The sequence below is a fragment of the Pongo pygmaeus genome, chromosome 5 (genome assembly GCF_028885625.2).
Source record: "Pongo pygmaeus isolate AG05252 chromosome 5, NHGRI_mPonPyg2-v2.0_pri, whole genome shotgun sequence".
NCBI lineage: Eukaryota > Metazoa > Chordata > Mammalia > Primates > Hominidae > Pongo > Pongo pygmaeus.
Genome location: NC_072378.2, coordinates 3,904,620 through 3,924,788, shown reverse-complemented (window position 1 = coordinate 3,924,788; position 20,169 = coordinate 3,904,620). Strand labels below are relative to the sequence as shown.

The 20,169-nt window shown below is 41.3% G+C and overlaps 1 protein-coding gene across 1 annotated transcript in view; it reads right to left on the bottom strand.

Annotated features, from left to right (window-relative positions):
- The window catches only part of PRP4K (pre-mRNA processing factor kinase PRP4K), a 43,737-nt gene extending 28,153 nt beyond the window's left edge, over positions 1–15,584 (bottom strand). Inside the window, exons 1-3 of the mRNA XM_054493558.2 lie at positions 15,242–15,584; positions 12,305–14,087; positions 1,130–2,326 (exon numbers count right to left, since the gene is read on the bottom strand). Coding sequence (XP_054349533.2) covers positions 1,130–2,326; positions 12,305–12,345 — 1,238 coding nt within the window. The 5' untranslated portion in view covers positions 12,346–14,087; positions 15,242–15,584. The remainder of the gene's footprint in view (positions 1–1,129; positions 2,327–12,304; positions 14,088–15,241) is intronic.
- Positions 15,585–20,169: the final 4,585 nt, after the last annotated feature.

Here is a 20,169-nt window from a genome sequence, read left to right as displayed (position 1 = left end):
GAATCAGTAAAACTAATCACCGCCTCAATCCAGGAAGCCAAAGGAAAAAGGGGCTATTTCATTACAGTGCCACTCGGAAGTAAAGAATCAAGACGCTCTTAAGACACAGCACTTGGAAATAAAATTTGAAATTTCTCTGAAAATATGATGACTTCATTTTCAGGGTGAGTTTATATTTACACCCATTCACAGAAAATATTATTATGAACACAGTAAATGGCTAGGAATTGATAACATCCTTATACAGTATAAGCCAATACTCTTTTAATAAGCAAAACCTGGCTGGCAATTTCATAATACTTAAATATTAAATACAAAAAAGACATTAAGAAACCCGTTTCTAAAGTAGTTTAAGTGGTATAAACACTCCTCCCCGCAAATACTTTCGTTCTATGATCCTAGGTAAATTATACACATTCTCTGATTCTATTTCATTTATAAATTAGCTATGAGAGCCCCTTCACCTCATGAGTTAAGATAATCACATGAGGATTTATAAGAACTAAGACAATATATTATTCAAATAGTACAAAATAATTTCATATACTATTCTTCTTAAGCTTAAGAGCTATTACTTTTCAACAATGAGATTATATGTATTAATACAAAATTTTCCATTTTAATTATACTTTGGGGACCAAAAAATATTGGTATTGGTTTCTATTTATACTGTTAAAATTTAAAACTCATGCAAATACAAGAGAATGAACAGAACACAATTGTTAAACTGATTACTTTTCCCCCTTTTCAAAGTTAAGAGTTTCAGCCTACACTGTTCATGAAGTAATAATCCTCTCTCTAAACGCCCCCAATGAAGATTTATCAGCCAAATTACATGGATTGAAAGAAGTGCCTTAGCAAACTAGGTATTAAATCAAGAATGTGAAAAAACCCAATTCTATCATCAAGCTCAGTATTTGTTAAACACCTACACTTAAAATACTCATCGACAAAGTGCAAATATTAACATGGTTAATGGACTGGGTTACTTAAAATTATGAAACTCATTACTACTTCATTTATTTTTATTTTTACTTACTACTTCATTTTTAATTGTACACAAGTTCTAGTTTTCCGTTTAAAATCTCATGCATTGGTAAAAAGCTTTAACATTTTGTACACAAGTTACCTTGGAGAAGAAAGTCGTCTCCTCTCTGGTTCTCGTCGTTTTCTTTCTAAGGATCGGCTCTTGGCTCTTCTCCCAGGAGACAGTGTCCGCGAGGGGGATTTGCTCTGCTTAGATCTTCTATCATTCAAAAGTGGAGACCTGCTTCTTCTTGATTTATCACGTGGTTTTGGAGACAAACTTCTTCTTTTAGGACTACGACCAGGTCTTCTACTGGGTGACCTATTTTCTTTCCCAGATGAAGCATCTTTAGAGGGAGATTTAATTGGCTTCTTTTCTTTATCAGTTTCAGACCGTTTTGATTTTCTCTCTTTGGACCGTGACCTTCTGTCTTTGGATTTACCTCTTAAATCAACTGGGGATCTAGATTTTTTACCTCGATCGCGACTTCTACTTTCATTTATAATTGGGGATTTTTTCCTATCTTTTGATTTACTTTTATCTTCAATTTTAACCTTATCATCAGTAGGAGATCTGGCCTTACCAATTTTCTCTTGAGATCGCCTTCTAAGGGTAGGGGATTTTGATTTCCTTCCTTGATCTTGAGACTTACTTCTTTTGGATGGGCTTTTAGATTTTTTCCTCTCCTTTGACTTGCTCCTAGTTGTTTTCTCTTTAATGATTTCAATACCCCCCTTACTTTTCTTTTTATCAGACCTATGTCTAGTCCGTTCTTTGGATCTGCTTTTACTTCGTTTTTTTGTAGTAATTTTATTGTCCACAAGTTCAAGTTTCCCCTTTGTACTTGAAGATCTAGTACTAGACCTATTTCCGTTTCTTGCCTTTTCATGAATCTCCCCCTCTTCTTCAGAGCCAGACTCATAACCTTGCAAAATGAGCCCCATACCAGACTGGACCTTTCCTTCCATTAACTCATTATCAAGTTCGGCCTTAATCAAGGCTCTCTGTTTTTCCAAGTCTTCTAGCAAAGCTAAATCATCAAGTTTAGTTCTTTTTGCTGGAGACATACCCTCTTTATCAGAAGCATCAATAACCTCTTTTCTTTTGTGTTTCTTATGTTTATGCTTATGTTTATGTTTTTTATCCTTGTCTTCTTCTGAGGAATGTTTATGTTTCTTATGTTTACTTCTGTGTTTATGCTTCTTTTTTTTGTGACGACTGTGCTTATTTTGAGACTGGTCTTCTGATACTTCTCCATTTTCTTCATTTATACTCTTTTCAGAATTAGCATCTTCCATTCTATAAATATATCAAACACATTTTAAAATCATATCATTTATCAAGTATTCAAAGAGTCATAACAAAATAACAGCAATGAGAAAATACATCTCAATGTAATACATGAAGTCAGTCACTAAAATTTTTTCAGAACAGCTTCAGACATTTTATTTCAAAGAAGGTCTACGGCAAGAACTGAGTTGGATAGGATACAACTTTATTGTGTTTCTAATGGTTGAACTCACCAAAAGTATTAGAGGAAATCCCTAATGCAGTGAGCTTAAAAATTACAGGTTAGAGAAAAAGGGAAAAGCAAACCAGGCACAGCAAAACCTCATTAACATTGATTTAGTACAAGGAGCCACTCAGTAACTTAATTTTTAAACCAACATTTCTCACACATTAACAACCAAAGGGCCCGTTTTCTTTTTTAATAAGACCTACTAACTATTAACATACACTGGAAGACTAATTCCTTCTCCACTTGAAATTCATAAAACTTGGTGTCTACAGTAAACCCAGCAGGTCACTTGTTTTGAGCGGATTTCATCTTACACCTTAAAAACAAAGCAAAACAAAACAAAACTCTAGAGCCAATACTGAGCTATACCCAAAATAAGCACTCAATCAATGTGCATTGGTAGCTGATCCTGATGATGGTGATAGTATAAACACATCCTCAGAAGTTAAATCTTCAAAGTGAACTAAACCAGAAGTTAGGACTCTAGGCTTGTAGTAAGCAATCATATGACATTAGGTTGAACCACATGGAAGGGCCTTTTGTAAGTCAACAAGTCTAATACGAGTAATTTAATATAGTACAGCCCAATATTCATTCAGCAAGTGATTTACTCTCTCTGAATTTCAAATGAGAATTCAGTTTCCCAAAAGACATTCACATTAACAGATGCTATGGAAATAAATAAATAAATAAAGTGGGGGATTCTGTGCTTAAATGTTTGGCTTATGCTGAGTTAAAAAGTTTATGATTCTAAATTATTTTATCAAGCCCTTGGTGTTTAATAATCCCAGGTTAAATACTGGTTCAAAAGCATTATTTAACTTTCTCTTTAAAAGTTACTCCATAATAAACCATCATCCTAGAATACCAGACCAAAAGTGGCCTTAAATTATCTAGATTCAGGCCATCATACTATTTTTGGAGAAAGTTATGGATTATTTTGTCAGGTCTTCATATTATATACTCCTATACTTTCAGTAAGTTTATCCTTGCAACCTAAGAATTCATCAGTCTACTCACAATCTCTTTAACATTTAAAAAAAACTCACCAACCACGGGTAAGCATTAAGCCACGTGGCAGGAAAACAGATGTACAAGCCAGGCATGGTGGCTCATGTCTATAATCCCAGCACTTTGGGAGGCCGAGGTGGGCGGATCACCTGAGGTCAGGAGTTCAAGACCAGCCTTACCAACATGGGGAAACCCCGTCTCTACTAAAAATACAAAAATTAGCCAGATGTAGTGGCACATGCCTGTAATCCCAGTTACTCGGGAGGCTGAGGCAGGAGAATCTCTTGAACCTGGGAGGCGGAGGCTGCAGTGAGCCGAGATTGAAAGAAAGAAAGAAAGAAAACAGATGTACAAAACCAGTATTTGCCTCCTTCAAAGAAATTAATGTCTGGTGGAAAACTAAGTCACATGACATAACCATAAAATACTGGAGAAGTACAATGATGAAGACACAAACAGGGGCATTATGGGAACACTGAAGGATCACCTAAACTCATTTCGAGAATGGTCAGGGACAGTGTTTTGTAGATCACAGAAAGAAATCAATTTGTTAAGCAGGGACGTTAGGAGGAGAGAAGAAACGTTTACTGAGAAAGGACAGGGATTAAAAAATAAAGGTTGGCCCAGGCACAATGGCTCACATCTGTAATCCCAGCACCATGGAAGGCCAAGGCAGGAGGATTACTTGAACCCAGGAGTTCAAGACAAGCCTGGGCAACATAGTGAGACCTCATCTTTACTAAAAATAAAAAAAATTAGCTAGGTGAGACCTCATCTTTACTAAAATAAAAAAAAATTAGCTATTCAGGAGGCTGAGGTGGGAGGATTACTTAAGCCTGGGAGGTCAAGGCTGCAATAAGCCACGATGGGGCCACTGCACTCCAGCCTGGGTGACAGAGCAAGACCCTGTCTTTAAAAAAAAAAGAAAAATTAAGTAACACTGCCCTAGAGAATGAGTAAGGAATTAACAAGAAGGGAAAAAGGTGCATTTCAAATAGAGAAAGAAGGTGACAAAAGGCAGTTATATATAGCAAACTTCAAGTAGATCAGTGTTGTGAAAGACACTGAGGTTAAGATTCCAAGTGGAGCCAGGCATGGTGGTGCACACCTGTAGTCCCAGCTACTCAGGAGGCTGAGGTGGAAGATCACTTGAGCCCAGGAGTTTGCAGTTGCAATGACCTATGATCACATCACTGCACTCCAGCCTGGGCAACAGAGAGAATTCTCCATCTCGTTAAAAAAAAAAAAAGATCCCAAGTAGACCAATTCCAGGAGATGACAAGATAGTATATGATTCTAGGAGTGGGCAGTTGAGAGAGAATTAAAGGTTCACTGGAGTCACAGAGGCCCAGGAACTGCAAAAGTAGGTTGTCTAGCCAGGTCTCACAGTCTTGAATAAACTTGCTGGGAGAAGGGGTGGGGGAGAGAGAATGGTGGTATGATTGAGAAGTTATTAATTAGTTGACAACAATGAGGGGGAATGAAAAACACATAGCCACTACAGGGTATCATACTCAAAGAATGTTGATTTTTGGATGTCACATTGCCAACTTCCATTTCTGGCAGGAAAAGGTATTTAAGAGATGTGCAGGAGAAGCTACGTCCTCTGGTGAAAGTCAGGTTTTAATTTAGGTTGACTTCTCTCTAATGGAGTATGAGAAGACACATGACAAATACAGTAGTGTTCTCTGGATCATTTTTCTCAAAGACTTGAAAAAGGGCAGTATCTTGGTATTATAAAAACACCACCAGGCCATGTGCAGTGGTTCACACTTGTAACCCCACACTTTGGGAAGCTGAGGTGGGAGGATTCCTTGAGCCCAGGAGTTCAAGACCAGCCTGGGGACCACGGTGAGACCCTATCTCTACAAAAAAATTTAAATTAACTGGGTATGGCAGCATGTGCTTGTAGTCCCAGTTACTCAAAAGGCTGAGGTAGGATCACTTGAACCCAGGAGTTAAAGTCTGCAGTGAGTCATAATCGCGCACTGCACTCCAGCCTGGGCAACAAAGGAAGACCCTATCTCAAACACAAAAAAACAAAACACCATCATTGTTTTATTATGGAAGGGAAAGAAGTCACATAGATTTCAGTAAAAAGATTCCAAGACATTTCAACTTTGTTCTTTATATAGGCTATATTCTCATCCTTTTTCCCCAGAAATCTCCCACCCCATAATCCAGAAGGTCTTTTTTTTTTTCCTGAACCTTGACTTACAGGGGGAAAAGTCTGAGAAAAAGTTAGGCTAATTCAAGTTATGAAGGTAGGAGAGTCTTTAAAGATTGAGAATGATCTTTAGGCATATAAAATCTATGTCCCAAAGTACAAAATTCTAGTCACTAGGCTCAAATTCAAAATTACCTAAAGTTTTGAGTTTTAACTCAAGACTGTCCTCAAGACAAAGGATAGTTGAGTGGTTAAGCAGTCTCTGGAGCCAGACTGCCTGGGTTCAAATCCCAGTTCCATTACTTACTAGTTGTGTGGTCTTGGCAAGTGATCCTCAGGCATTTCATCTACATGACGGAGAAAATAATAGTACCTACCTGAAAAGGTGTTATGAAGTTTACACAGTGAATAGATGTTAAATGCTTATGACAGTGCCTAGCACAGACCAACCCCTACCCCCCCCCCACCAAATAAGCTATTATTATTGTATAGATGCTAGATAAATATACTTATTCACAAAAGTCCTGTGGAGCTGAGACGGCTGCTAATAAGAATGTTATTTTTAGGAATAGCATCAAAGAGCATAGATTCTGGAGTCAAACTACCTGGTTTAAATGCTGCCTCCAACATGACAAAGCTATTGTGACCTAAGGCAAGTTGCTCTTCTGTGCCTCAGTTTCCTCAACTGTAAAAAATGGGGAAATAGTACTGACAAATCATAGGCTTATGAAAATTAAATGAGTTCATAGTATAAAAGGCTGTCACACTAAGTGTTCAAGAAATGTCTCTCCATTTGAGTTGAGACTTTTGAGTTTCAAGGGACTTGCCTAAGGTCACACATAAAACAAACCAGTGAGAAGGCTGTTATTTCAAGTCAGTCAAAAGACCTTCCATTTGATTAAGATGCTTTACAAGTCAGATTATGTCACTACTCTTTGTGAAACTTTATTGCTTTCTACCTTATTCAGAGAAAAAGGTCCTATACTTACAACCCCAACATCCCCCACACTCTAAACCTAACACTCTTCTCTCACGGTCACCCTGCTCCAGCCACACCATGTTCCTTGAATAGGCATCCTCACATCTCAGGTATGTGGTACCTGTTTCTCCTGCCAGGAATGCTTTCCCCAGATACATGCATTCCTGGCTACCTTTGCCTACCTTGTCTTTGCTTAAACGTCACTTTCTCAAACAAGTTTTCCTGATCAATCCATTTTAAGTGTAAAACCACCCCACTGCACACATATTCTCCTTCTGTGCTTAATATTTTTCTCCAAAGCAATGGTTATCACTAATACAATTCTTGTTTGTCTCTCCCTATCATAATGTAAGCACTATATGAGCAGAATTTTTATTTTAGTTCACTGCTCTAAGGGCCTAGATTATCTAATCTATAGCAGGTGCTCAGTAAGTATTGTTTGTGTCAATTATACATACAGAATAACATAAGGCCGGGCACGGTGGCTCATACCTGTAAACCCAGCACTTTGGGAGGCCGAAGCAGGCAGATCACTTGAGGTCAGGAGTTCAAGACCAGCCTGGCCAACATGGTGAAACCCTGTCTCCAAAAAACTAGCCGGGCATAATGGCAGATGCCTGTAATCCCAGCTACTCCGGAGGCTGAGGAAGGAGAGGTGCTTGAACCTGGCAGGCGAAGGCTGCAGTGACCCAAGATTGCGCCATTGCACTCCAGCCTAGGTGGCAGAACAAGACTCTGTCTCCAAAAAAAAAAAAAAAAGAAAAAGGCTGGGCACAATGGCTCACACCTGTAATCCTAATCCTAGCACTTTGGGAGGCCGAGGCGGGTGGATTACCTGAGGTCGGAAGTTCAAGACCAGCCTGACCAACATGGAGAAACCCCATCTCTACTAAAAATACAAAAAAATTAGCCAGGCCTGGTGGCGCATGCCTGTAATCCCAGCTAGTCGGGAGGCTGAGGCAGGAGAATTGCTTGAACCCGGGAGGCGGAGGTTGTGGTGAGCTGAGATCACACCATTGCACTCCAGCCTGCGCAAAAAGAGCAAAACTCTGTCTCAAAAACAGACAAACAAAAAGCATATAAAAGTTGTCTAAAGTTGGTTTACACTATCTATTATAGACTCTTAGAACTTGAAAGTTAAGATTTTGCTTTGCTCAGTTTTATCTCCAGTGCCTCACACAGTGCACACACATAGTAGGCACACACCTATTTTCTGACTGCGTGATATTCAAAATTACTTATATTTCATCAACCCCTCCCAAAGGAAAATCAGTTTTTTGAACCCTTATCTTTTCTAATGCTAACAATTTACAAAAATCTTAGGAGTTTCATTAAAAATTGTTACGAGTTTACCCATAGAGGAATCAACTTCTATCAAAAGAAAATCTAGCTCCTAGAGCTTCTGGGAATTAGAAATACATCATGATGACCAGTATCACTGTAGAAGGGTCATTCCCATGAGTGACTAGTTTCCATTGTAAATTAATGAGTATTATCTCAAGAAATAATGAGTAGGTTCCTGCTAAAAATGCTACCAGCTCGGTACAATTAGGTTAACCTTAATTATAGCATTTTCTTATACAGGGGCTAGGCATACAATGGATCTTTACCAGTCTCAGCTCATCTCTCAATGCAAATGTCACAAATCACAACTAAAGTCTGACCAGGTCAATCTGGAAAACTTGAAACATTGAGTCAATGGCATAATGTATTACATACAATGGGCTTGTGCTAAAATAGCTAAATTAGGTTTATTATCAACGACTTTCTTCTAAAGCTCAAGAAAAAGGTTTCTTGTTAAGAAACCTAATGGTCCTCTTGGATAGTTTATACTGACAAAAAATATAGGCCATATACACTTCATTTATATAAATTTACGCTTTAACATTTTACAATTTAATATCCCACATTTAGCCAAGTGGATGTGTATACCAACCTGGTCACAACAGGTTTATCACAACACAAATATTTATTGAGAACCCATTGAGTACTGGATAACATTCTTCAGATCACATTATTTGGAAGCAAAGGTGAGTGAGAAGTGCAGACAACATGGGGTTGCTTAACAGTATTTATTTGTTTTGTTAAGTTTTACCTTTTAAAAAACCCAAGTCTTGAGGCATCCAGCACAATGAATGAAAATCGTGGAATGCCTTTAAAATAACATAGTCACAGTCAGGTGCAACGGCTCATGACTGTAATCCCAACACTTTGGGAGGCTGAAACTGGCGGATCACCTGAGGTCAGGAGTTTGAGACCAGCCTGGCCAACATGGTGAAATCCTGTCTCTACTAAAAATACAAAAATTAGCAGGGCATGGTGGTGCATGCCTGTAATCCCAGCTACTCAGGAGACAGAGACAGGAGAATCACTTGAACCTGGGAGGCAGAGGTTGTAGTGAGCCGAGATTGCGCTACTGCACTCCAGCCTGGGCAACAGAGACTCGGTCTCAAAAAAATAAAATAGTCACCAATCACCAACCACCAGTGTTATTTTAACTTCTTCTTTCACATTTTTTTTTTCCAAACAATAGTCTTAGTGAACTTATCTGGTAGGCATTCAAAATATACAGAGACACAGAGAACTGACTGATTTAAATCTGCGTATGAATAAAGCCGTTTTTCAGCTAGACAATTCTTTAAAATTTTTTTTTAGTGGTGAGCAAAGTGAACGCCACTGCTATTTACCAGGAAAGTAATTAAGCCTATTTCTCTGACAAGTTAAAATGTATATATCTTTTAAGAAACTGGGTCTCACTATGTTGCCTGGGCTAGATTCAAATTCCTAGGCTCAAATGATCCTCCTGCCTCAGACTCCCTAGTACCTGCAGCACTTGAGCCCAGTAGTTCAACAACAGCCTGGGCAACATGGGAAGACTCTGCCTCTACAAAAATATTTAAAAATTAGCTAGGCATGGCCGGGCACGGTAGCTCACGCCTGTAATCCCAGAACTTTGAGAGGCTGAGGTGGGCGGATCACGAGGCCAGGAGTTCGAGAGTAGCCTGGCCAACAAGGTGAAACCCCGTCTCTACTAAAAATACAAAAATTAGCTGGGCGTGGTGGTACGTGCCTGTAATCCCAGCTACTCAGGAGGCTGAGGCAGGAGAACTGCTTGAACCAGGGAGTCCAAGGTTTCAGTGAGCCAAGATTGCACCACTGCAATCTAGCCTGGAGAAAAAGTGAGACTCCGTCTCAAAAAAAAAAAAAAAAAAAAAATTAGTTGGGTGTGGTGTCATATGCCTGTGGTCCCAGCTACTCCGGAGGCTGGAGTAGGAGGATCACTTGAGGCTGAGGCTACAGTGAGCCATGATAATGTCACTGTACTCCAGTCTGGGTGACAAGAGCTTGTGTTTCAAAAATAAATAAATAAAACGAATAAAAAGAATTAACGTAGCTATAAAAATCAGAATGGGTCCAAAAGACTAACTAGTCTTAAAACCTTCCCTCTGGTCTCCGCTTTGCCAAATCAGGTTTGAGAAATTAGTTCTCAATAAATTAGACATGTCACATCAAAAAATGGATCTTTCCGGGACAGTGGAAAAAAACAAAAATAATTTCATACTTGAAAAGCAATTTAAAAAGAAGCCACATTGTATAGTGGGAGGCCAGACAGTACAATAGTTAGCAGCAGGGCTTTAGAACCAGACTGCCTGAGTTTAAATGGGTGTGCCATGAGTGTGACCTTGAGCAAGTTACTTAATTTCTCTGTGTTTCAGTTTCATCATCTCTAAAATAAGGAAAAGAAAAGTATCTACCTCCATAGGGTTGTTAAAAGAATTAAAGCCTTCAGGGAGCTTAAAAGCTGCTTCTTATATTTATTCTTTCTAAATTTTCTGTTTTGAATAGATTCTATATAACTGTAAACTACTCAGTGTTCTCTGAAGAACTGTTGTAGACACTATATTCAGGGACTCACTATGAGCACCAGGCATAGTGTTTGCTTTCATACCAAATGGTTATCTTCTTTGTTAAATACTTTCAAACTACTGAAAGTGAGACATATACAGACCAAATATTCCATTTACACCAAGTGCTCCGTGGGGAAGGGAAGGGAAATTAAAGATTATCTCTGTTACTCATACAGCAGAGGCCTAAATATGTATTTTTTAAATTATTAAGTCCAATATTATTTGAATACAGTATGTGAATAAACTATGGCTGACCCACTCCTCGAAATGAATCTGAAACATCCCTAAAATCAAATAAACGGACATAATACTACAGAACTTTTCAGATTAGTAGAAAATGTAACCACATAGCATGAGATCTGCACTGTATTGGCATAAACACTGTAACTGTGCCACACAATGAACTTGGTGAGAAACAGTAAGAGGTTAAAGCTAATTTAAAACTTCAGAATCCATTTGTTCTCTGCTAAGTCAAATTGTAAAAATAATACAGCAGTTTTGAAAAGCTCTTAATTAAAAATTCCGTTTCTCTGCCTAGCTGAGTAATGCAGATGATTGAGGAGCCCAAAACTGGATGCACAGCAATTAAGTGTCAGGTTGTCTGGTGGCAGATTTCTTCTATTGCTCAGTCACAAGTTGCTGGGAGACTATACCTCTTTCTAAGATGGCTGGAAACAGATCAGACAGTGCAAATGCAAAAAAAAAAAAAAAAAACGGTCGCTATAGGAACATTGTCGTAAAATCCATTCTCTCTATTAAGGTTCTTGTTTGAGTTTTCCCAACATAGACATGAAGAGCAAAATATTGCTTTTAGTTAACCAATGGTTAACCTTTGCAGCATACACACGTATTTTTTTTTTCATTTTTCATTTGGCCGCATGGATTCTTAATATTAGCTTAATTATAGACATAAAGTGGTTTGGCAGTAGCTAGCAATTCCCACTACTCCTTCCACTCGTCCTCCTAAAGAAGGGTTATAAACTCAGGCAAAAAAAAAAAAAAAAAAGCCAGGCCTCAAAACCAAAGACTCTATCTTACTTTGCCTCAAGTTTGCAAGTTGGTAAAAAAGCTGCCGGTAGGGACTCAAAACAAAACAAAACAATACTGGGTGACTGCTGGACTAAAGAGTACAAGGTGACGAGATCAAGTATCCCGCTAGCCACAGACTAGCTCTGGGATGGCCAGAGAGTGTGACCCCAGCACCTCCGCTCTCTGCTTTCAGGTCCTAAACTGACACCAGTAAAAGGACGACTGGGGGTACCGCATGAGGAAGAAAAGACTTCGGGCTTGGCCCGCCTGCTGCCACTGACCCTCGTGTCCCCAACACCGATGCCGCTAAGAGCTGCGGCCAAGGAGCTCAGATGGGTCCCCAAGGGAGGAATAGGCAAGCGCGACCTCACTGCCGCGGCAGCCGCCACGCGCACCGGACCTGTAGAGGCCGCTCGCGCCTACGCCTCCCGGGGCAACGACGCGCGGCAGGCCGCGGCCGCCTTCACCCCAGCAGCCGCGGCCTCCGGGAGAAGGAAGCTCGAAGGCCGCCTGCTCCCCACGCCTCCCACCCCACAACGGATCGCGCCGGAAAAGGCAAAGTTTGACTCTCGCCGTTAGGCCCGAACTTTCCCGCCAGCCCGTGCAGCTCCCACTCGGCAGTCCCCGGGCTCCAGCCTCTGGCCCACTCACAGAGACTACTTACTCTGGCTGCTCCCGTAGCGACTGGGTCTCCGCGGCGGCCATCTTGAACTTCCTGACTCCTCGGCGGCGGTGGCGGCAGCTCCCGGACGGTGGAAGGTAGGGGAAGTGGAGGAAGAAGGAAAAGAGCTGCCGCGCATGTGCTGACCGCGTAGGGAAGAGCGGGGTTCTGAGTCCGCGCTAAGAATCCGGATATAAAACCCCACGTCCCGGGACTAGCGCGCGGCGTAGTGTCGCAACTTCCGGGAGCGTGGTGGGCGGTGCTGCTAAGGATTGAGGGCGAGTGTCAAGCTTGAGCTCTTCAGTCAATGCTAGAAATGGACGTTTAGTTATTGAATCCCGCTAACGAGGGGAGCCAACTAGAGAGGGATGTCCGCATCGGGCGTGCAGTTCCAAGAACTGATTGGCTGTGGAGATTAGAAGTTGGGTGAAAATTCTCTTAAACTCGGGCAAACGAATTGATGATTTTTCCCCTGGTCGGTGTTAGAGACACAGTAAATGCTTAACCATCTCGCTAGATAGCTCAACTGAAGTGGCATTAACTTCCCGGGAAAGTGTGTAGAAAGGCATTTTTAAATACTGTAAACTCGAACGTAAATATCTTTTAATGTGGAACTGTTATTACATTTAACACTGAACATCTTTTCAACTTTTACATAGTTCAAGGGTGACATGATTCAGTTCATTATTTCCGTAATTGGAACGTGTAATATTTTTTGGCCCAAGTTGCGTTATGTGATTTTGTTTTTTTTCTAATGGGGTAGAATGGAATATTATGGGGAAAACATTTACTGGCTTTTGGAGAGCTCTCAAAACCAATTAGGTTCTTTAATTCCTCTTTAAAAAATATTTCTCGGCCTGGCGCTGTGGCTCACGCCTGTAATCCCAGCACCTTGGGAGGCCGAGGCGAGCGGATCACCTGAGGCCAGGAGTTCGAGACTAGCCTGGCCAACATGGTGAAACCCCGTCTCTATTAAAAATACAAAAAATTAGCCGGGCGTGGTGGCGCGCGCCTATAATCCCAGCTACTCCGGAGGCTGAGGCAGGAGAATCGCTTGAACCCGAGAGGCGGAGTTTGCACTGAGATCACGCCACTGCACTCCAGCCTGGGCGACAGGAGCAAGATTCCATCTCAAAAAAGAAAAAAAAAAAAAAAAAATTATCCATACTTTGGAACCTGGAAGCAGCGTGACGATCACTTTCATTCTTGTAATCATGTGAGTTTGCCTTTGTCCTAGAAAATTGAGTTCGGAATCTCCAGGCTCCATACATATCTCTTGATTTCCAGGGGAGAAGGGTTTTAAATGTTCTTACAAAATGTCTCTTGTTGCCTGAATTCCAAACGTTTTGAAATGTTAGGGCCAGGCGCGGTGGCTCACGCCTGCAATCCTCTAGCGGTGGCTCAAACGTTTTGAAATGTTAGGGCCAGGCGCGGTGGCTCACGCCTGCAATCCTCTAGCGGTGGCTCAAACGTTTTGAAATGTTAGGGCCAGGCGCGGTGGCTCACGCCTGCAATCCTCTAGCGGTGGCTCAAACGTTTTGAAATGTTAGGGCCAGGCGCGGTGGCTCACGCCTGCAATCCTCTAGCACTTTGGGAGGCCGAGGCGGGCGGATTGCCTGAACTCAAGAGTTCGGGTCCAGCCTGGCCAACATAGCGAAACTCCGTCTCTGCTAAAAATACAAAGATTAGCCGGCGTGGTGGCGCCTGTAGTCCCAGCTACTCGGGAGGCTGAGGCAGGAGAATCGCTGGAACCCGGGAGGCCGAGATCGCGCCATTGCACTCCAGCCTGGGCAACAAAAGCAAAAACTCCGTCTCAAATAAATAAATAAATGAAATAAACTTAGTAAACTATTTTTAAATAATGTTAAAATTAACGGTGTATGTAGTAGAACTGTGAGAGATCTCATCATGGAAATAGAGTGATATACTTGAAGGTAAAAGATTGGGTCAGGTACTATTAACACGTTTTACACATGAACAAACCCGACACTAAGAGGTAAGGTAATTTGCTTATGATTGAGTTCCCAAGTACCAAGCTGATTTTTGATCTAAAATCTGACTCGAAAATCTGCTCTTTTCTTATCAGGCTGCTTCCTACAAAAATATAACCTTGCTTAGCATCTGCTTGTTGAGCATCCACCCTCACAGCTCTTTGGCATTCAAACGTTTGTTGAGTAGGGGTAATAGAGCACTACGTTCGAATCAGAAAATGCCTTATTTTTCCTTGTTTGCAAGAGCCTATTATAAATAAATGCCTTGTTTTCGCTGTATCTCTTTCTTGTTGTCGAGAGCTCAGGCTGGTCTTTATTTCTGCAACCATAGTATTATCTCCCAGGTCTCCTTCTGCCCTGTGTATTTTGCAGTTATGCTTTATGTGGAGATGAAGCATCCTAAGTGTGGGGAAGGATATATGGGGCCCGAACAATAGGTGCTGAAGCCAGATTGTGACTAAAGTTGGTATTTGAACAAACCAAGTCTTTATTTTTTTAAAGAGCATGGTAAAAACTAAGTTTCAAAAATCGATGCTGGCAAAAATTTCCTTGAAAAAATTCTCACCAAGTTCACTTGCACGGTACTGCCTGGGGAATGAAATAGATTTGTCAAGGACACACCCAAAACTATGTTGCTGTTGTAGTTTTCAAAGACTGGGACCTTCGGCAGGGGGAGTTACAATTAAAGCAAACATCGGCGTATCAGTTTATTCATTCAGCAAACGTTTATGAAGCAACAAATTTATGCTCAATATTTCAATCTTGCTGCTCTCCCTCCCCAAATTCAGGAACCTTTGCAACGGAAAGCGGCCCCGGGCAGGCGCCTTTTGAGCAGAGGAGCAAAAGGGGTAACTCAGCAGTGGAACCCGCCTCCCCGGAAATCCTTGGAGGGGGCGGGGCCCTGGGGAGCAAGCTCTTCCCGGCGGCAGCGGGGGAGGCGCATGCGTACTTGCGTCATCGTGGGGTAGCAGCAGGGAGGCGTGGGAGGATCTGAGGCCTGCGGTGGGCCTTGGTCCCTTCTGTCCCCGCCCCGAAGCCGCCTGCTCAAGCTGAGGGCCACCGGCTTCTATCCGTCGGTGCCGATACTCCTTGCCTCCCAGCCAGAGCGTCTCATCTCTGGGCCTGGAGCCCCAGGCTCGCTCTCCTCAGCCCCTGCGGGCGGCGGCGCTCTTGTCGCCATTCCTGTGAGGTCGTTTTCCGGAGCCGCCGGGCCGGCCGAGGAGTAAGTAGGCGCCAGAGTCCTGGCCCGGGCATCCGCCTTGGGGCCCTGTCGCCGCCGCGCCCCGGATCCTGCGTTGGTCCTGTCCGATAAAGCGGAGGTCGGCCCTGCTTGCTGACGAGACCGTAAAAACCACAGCGCTTGGCGCCCTGCCGCCGCCACACCACACAAAAGTGTACCGGCCCGAGGCTGGCTTCGGGCGCGAGCTTGCATTTGTGACTTTCTCTTACCGTCTTTGTTTGCTTCCTTTTAAGTATTACTTCCAGATAAGGGACACATTCTCGAAATACTTTGAAAACAGTTTTGAATTTTGTTCCTCCCGTTGAAACGGATTAAATTTGGACCTTTCAAGCTACACTGTGCAATCATCAATCTCAATAAGCTCTTAATAGGCTCATTCTTCCGTAGGCTACAAACAAAATAAAGATCATAACATCCTGCGGAGGAAGCCATTGGTCCATGTAGAGTCGCCAGATGTCAATTAAGAGTAGATCGCTTTTCAGAGAATACTTAACGACTCTGGTTTAGACCTGGACTTGGAACTTTGAGGTGTTTGGAACACTGGGCAGAATTTTCCTTTGTTACAAAACAAAGTTTATGAGAACGTAATTTGTTTTTGTTGTTATTATTGTTAGTATTGAAGCAATTTTGGTGCATACCAAAGGATAACAAAGCAAAACAATGAAAATCACCCAGAGTTCCATTACCCACACTGAACCAACTTGAATATATTGGTTTATTTTGGCTTTTTTCCATATGAAATGTTAAATTTTCTTGTACTCAGGTGTAGAATATGGTAGTTTGCTCTTTCATGTAACGTCTCCCAATTTTTACATACATAATTCTAGTTTCAGTAAGCATTTTTATAACTACACTCTTTTTCCTTTGTTATTGTATGTCTAGGTTATTTCAACTTTGCACTATTGCGTGTAACTACTATATGATGAGGCAGTAGCTAGATTAGTATTTAGAACGTGAGCATTCAAGTCAGGCAGACCTGGGCTTCACAACTTACTGTGCAATTTCAAACAGTTTAACTTTTTTGAGCCTCATTTTACACAGTAACATGGGGATAATGGTTCTGATTGCATAGAATTATTGTGAGAGTAAAATGAAATAATGAGTGAAAGTGCCTGCAGCATGTATTGTTAGTAAATGCTATATTACTGTAGGCAAATTTTCTTTTGTTGTGATTTTTTTGGTGACATGTATGATTTATTTCCAGATTTTGAATATACTTAAATACTATTACCACAGTAGGGGTATGGGGTTTGGTACACAGCTTTTCGTATATTTTATACAATATATTGTGTGTTTGATACACAGCTTTTCATATACTTTATTATAAGTAACACATGAATTAGAAATAATTTTTCGCAATAGGAAAAAATTTTAAAAATTAAAATTTATAATCCTGCTAACCATAGGTGAATAGTCACATTGTGGGCAATCCTTTTTTATGCATATATGTGTAATGGTTTTATTTTATTTTATTTTATTTTTATTTTTTGAAACGGAGTCTTGCTCTGTTGCCCAGGCTAGGGTGCAATGGTGCGACCTCGGCTCACTGCAACCTCCGCCTCATGGGTTCAAGCAATTCTCCTGCCTCAGCCTCCCGAGTAGCTGGGATTACAGGCGCCCACCGCCGCGCCCGGCTAATTTTTATATTTTTAGTAGTAGAGATGGGGGTTCACCAACTTGGCCAGGCTGGTCTCGAACTCCTGACCTCGTGATCCACTCGCCTCAGCCTCCTAAAGTGCTGGGATTCCAGGCACGAGCCACCGTGCTGGGCCTGTAGTGTTTTTTAAAAATAGAATTATATTATAAATTGGGCTTAGTAACTTGCTGAAAATGGCAGAGGCCAGTGCGATGAGAGTGGGGTGATTAAGGGAGTAGGAAGTAATGCCTGAAAGGGAGTTTGTAGGATTTAGATTTTATTGAAAGTGTACTGGACAGGTTGGGCATAGTGGCTCAGGCCTGTAATTGTGTCACTTTGGGAGGCTGAAGTGGAAAGATCCCTTAAGCCCAGGAGTTCGAGCCAGCCTGGGCAACATAGGGAGACCCTATCTCTATAAAATAAAAATAAAAATAATTATTTTGAAAAAAGAGTTTACTGGACAGAGTAAGTTCAGGGTTGAGGAGTGACCTGATTTGTTTTAGAAGGCTCATTTGGCTGCCATATGGAGATAGACTGCAAGGGACCAGGGGAGGAAGATGCAATCCAATTAGGAGAGTATTTAAGTAATCTCTGTGAGAGATGGTGTTAGTTTCGATCAGGGTGTAAGTAGGGAAAAATGATTGGGTTCTGGATATATTTTGAAAGGAGAAGTTATCGGATTCCCTGATTGATGGGATGTGGAATTGAAGAGAAAGTGACTTAAAGAATTTTGGTTTGGGCAGTTAAACAGATACAGTTGCTACTTAACCAAGATAGAGACTGAAGGTGGGGGGAAACTAAATGGAGTTCCGTTTCAGTCATGTTACCTGTTGTGGAGTCTGACTAGTTGGAACAGGAGTATTAAAGACTTAATCTTCTGTTCTCGAGGTTTCAGTTTGTCCCTTCATTTCTGTCAGTTTTTGCTACATATATTCTGTTACTAGGTGCATCTATCCTTGTAAATTGTTACATCTTTCTTGTGGGTTTATCCTTTTATCATTAAAAGTGTTTCTCTTTTTCTCTAGTAACATTGTTTTAAAGTCTGTTTTGTCTGATATTAATGTAGCTATTTCAGTTCTCACGTGATTACTATTTACATGCTTTGTATCATTGAATCTAAAATGTGTCTCCTGTAGACATATAGTTGGATCTTGGTTTGTTTTTTGTTTGTTTGTTTTTTGTTTTGAGACAGAGTCTCGCCCTGCCTCCTTGGCTGGAGTACAGTGGCGTGATCTTGGCTCACTGCAACCTCCACCTCCCGGGTTCAGACGATTCTCCCACCTCAGCCTCCCCAGTAGCTGGGATTACAGGGGCCCGCCACCACGCCCAGCTAATTTTTGTATTTTTAGTAGAGACGGGGTTTCACCATGTTGGCCAGGCTGGTCTCGAACTCCTGACCTAGTGATCCGCCTGCCTCAGCCTCCCAAAGTGCTGGGATTACAGGCGTGAGCCACTGTGCCAGGCCAGATCTTGTTTTTTTTAATCTGATAATTTCTGCCTTTTGATCCAATTCTTTAATCATTCACATTTAATGTTATTGATATAGTTGGATTTATGTATGCCATCTTATTTTTGTTTTCCTTATGTCTTATGTCTTTTTCTTTTCCTGTCTCTCCTTTACTGCTTTGTTTTGCATCAAGTGAATATCTTCTAATGTAGCATTTTAATTTCTTGAGTGATTTTTTTCACTGTTTTAAGTTTTTTTAGAGACTGTAGTGGTGCTTTAGGGCTTACCGTACAATTAGCTTTACTTATTAGAATCAGCTTCGAATTTATACTCACTCAATTGCAGTGAGATATAGAAACCTTACTCCAATATAGTTTTATTCCATGCCCCTGTTTTTTTGTGGTTTTGTTGTTGTACATGTTATAGTTGTCACAAACTCAACAATACATTACTACAATTATTACTTTTACATCATTTAAAGAAAATGAACAAAGGAAAGCAAATATATATTTGTAGCTTTTGTTATAGTAACCTTATTTATCATTTCAGGTTGTTTGTTTCTTTTTCTTGTGGACTCATGACCATCTGGAGTAATTGTTTTTTCTTTTTCTTTTTCTTTTTTTTAGGGGGGGGGGTAGGGGGGTAACAGGGTCTTGCTCTGTTGCCCAGGCTGCTGGAGTGCAGTGTCATGAATATATCTCACTGTAGCGTCAAACTCCTGGACTCAGTGATCCTTCCACCTCAACCTCCTGAGTAGCTGGGACTACAGGCACATGCCACCAGGCCTGGCTAACTTTTGTATTTTCTGCACCTCAGCCTCCTGAGTAACTATATTACTCTATAAGCACACATCACCACACTCAGCTAATTTTTAAATTTTTTTATAGAGACAGAGTCTCACTGTGTTGCTCAGGCTGGTCTCTAACTCTTGGCCTCAAGTGATCCTCCAGCTCTGGCCTCCCAAAAGTGCTGGGATTACAGGCATGAGTTCTTTGTATGAGTTCCTTGTATATTTTGGATATTAACCCCTTCATAGATAAAAGGTTTTTCAGTATTTTCTCCCATTCCATGGATTGCCTTTTCATTTTGTTGTTTTCCTTTGCTGTGCAGAAGCTTTTTTGTTTGGTTTAGCTCCATTTGCCTATTTTTGCTTTTGTTGCCTGTGCTTTTGGTGTCATTTACAAAACAAACAAACAAAATTATTGCCAAGACTAATGTCATGGAGCTTTTCCGCTGTTTTCTTCTAGTTTTACAGTTTCATGTCTTACATTTAAGTCTTTTCACTTCTTTTTTTTTTTTTTTTTTTTTTTTTTTTGAGACACAGTCTCCCTCTGTTGCCCAGGCTGGAGTGCAGTGGTGTATGATCTTGACTCACTGCAACCTCCACCTCCTGGGTTCAAGCGATTCTCCTGCCTCAGCCTCCCGAGTAGGTGGGATTACAGGCACGTGCCACTGTGCCCGGCTTATTTTTGTATTTTTAATAGAAATGGGGTTTCACCAGGCTGGTCTTGAACTCCTGACCTCAAGTGATCCATCCGCCTCAGCCTCTCAAAG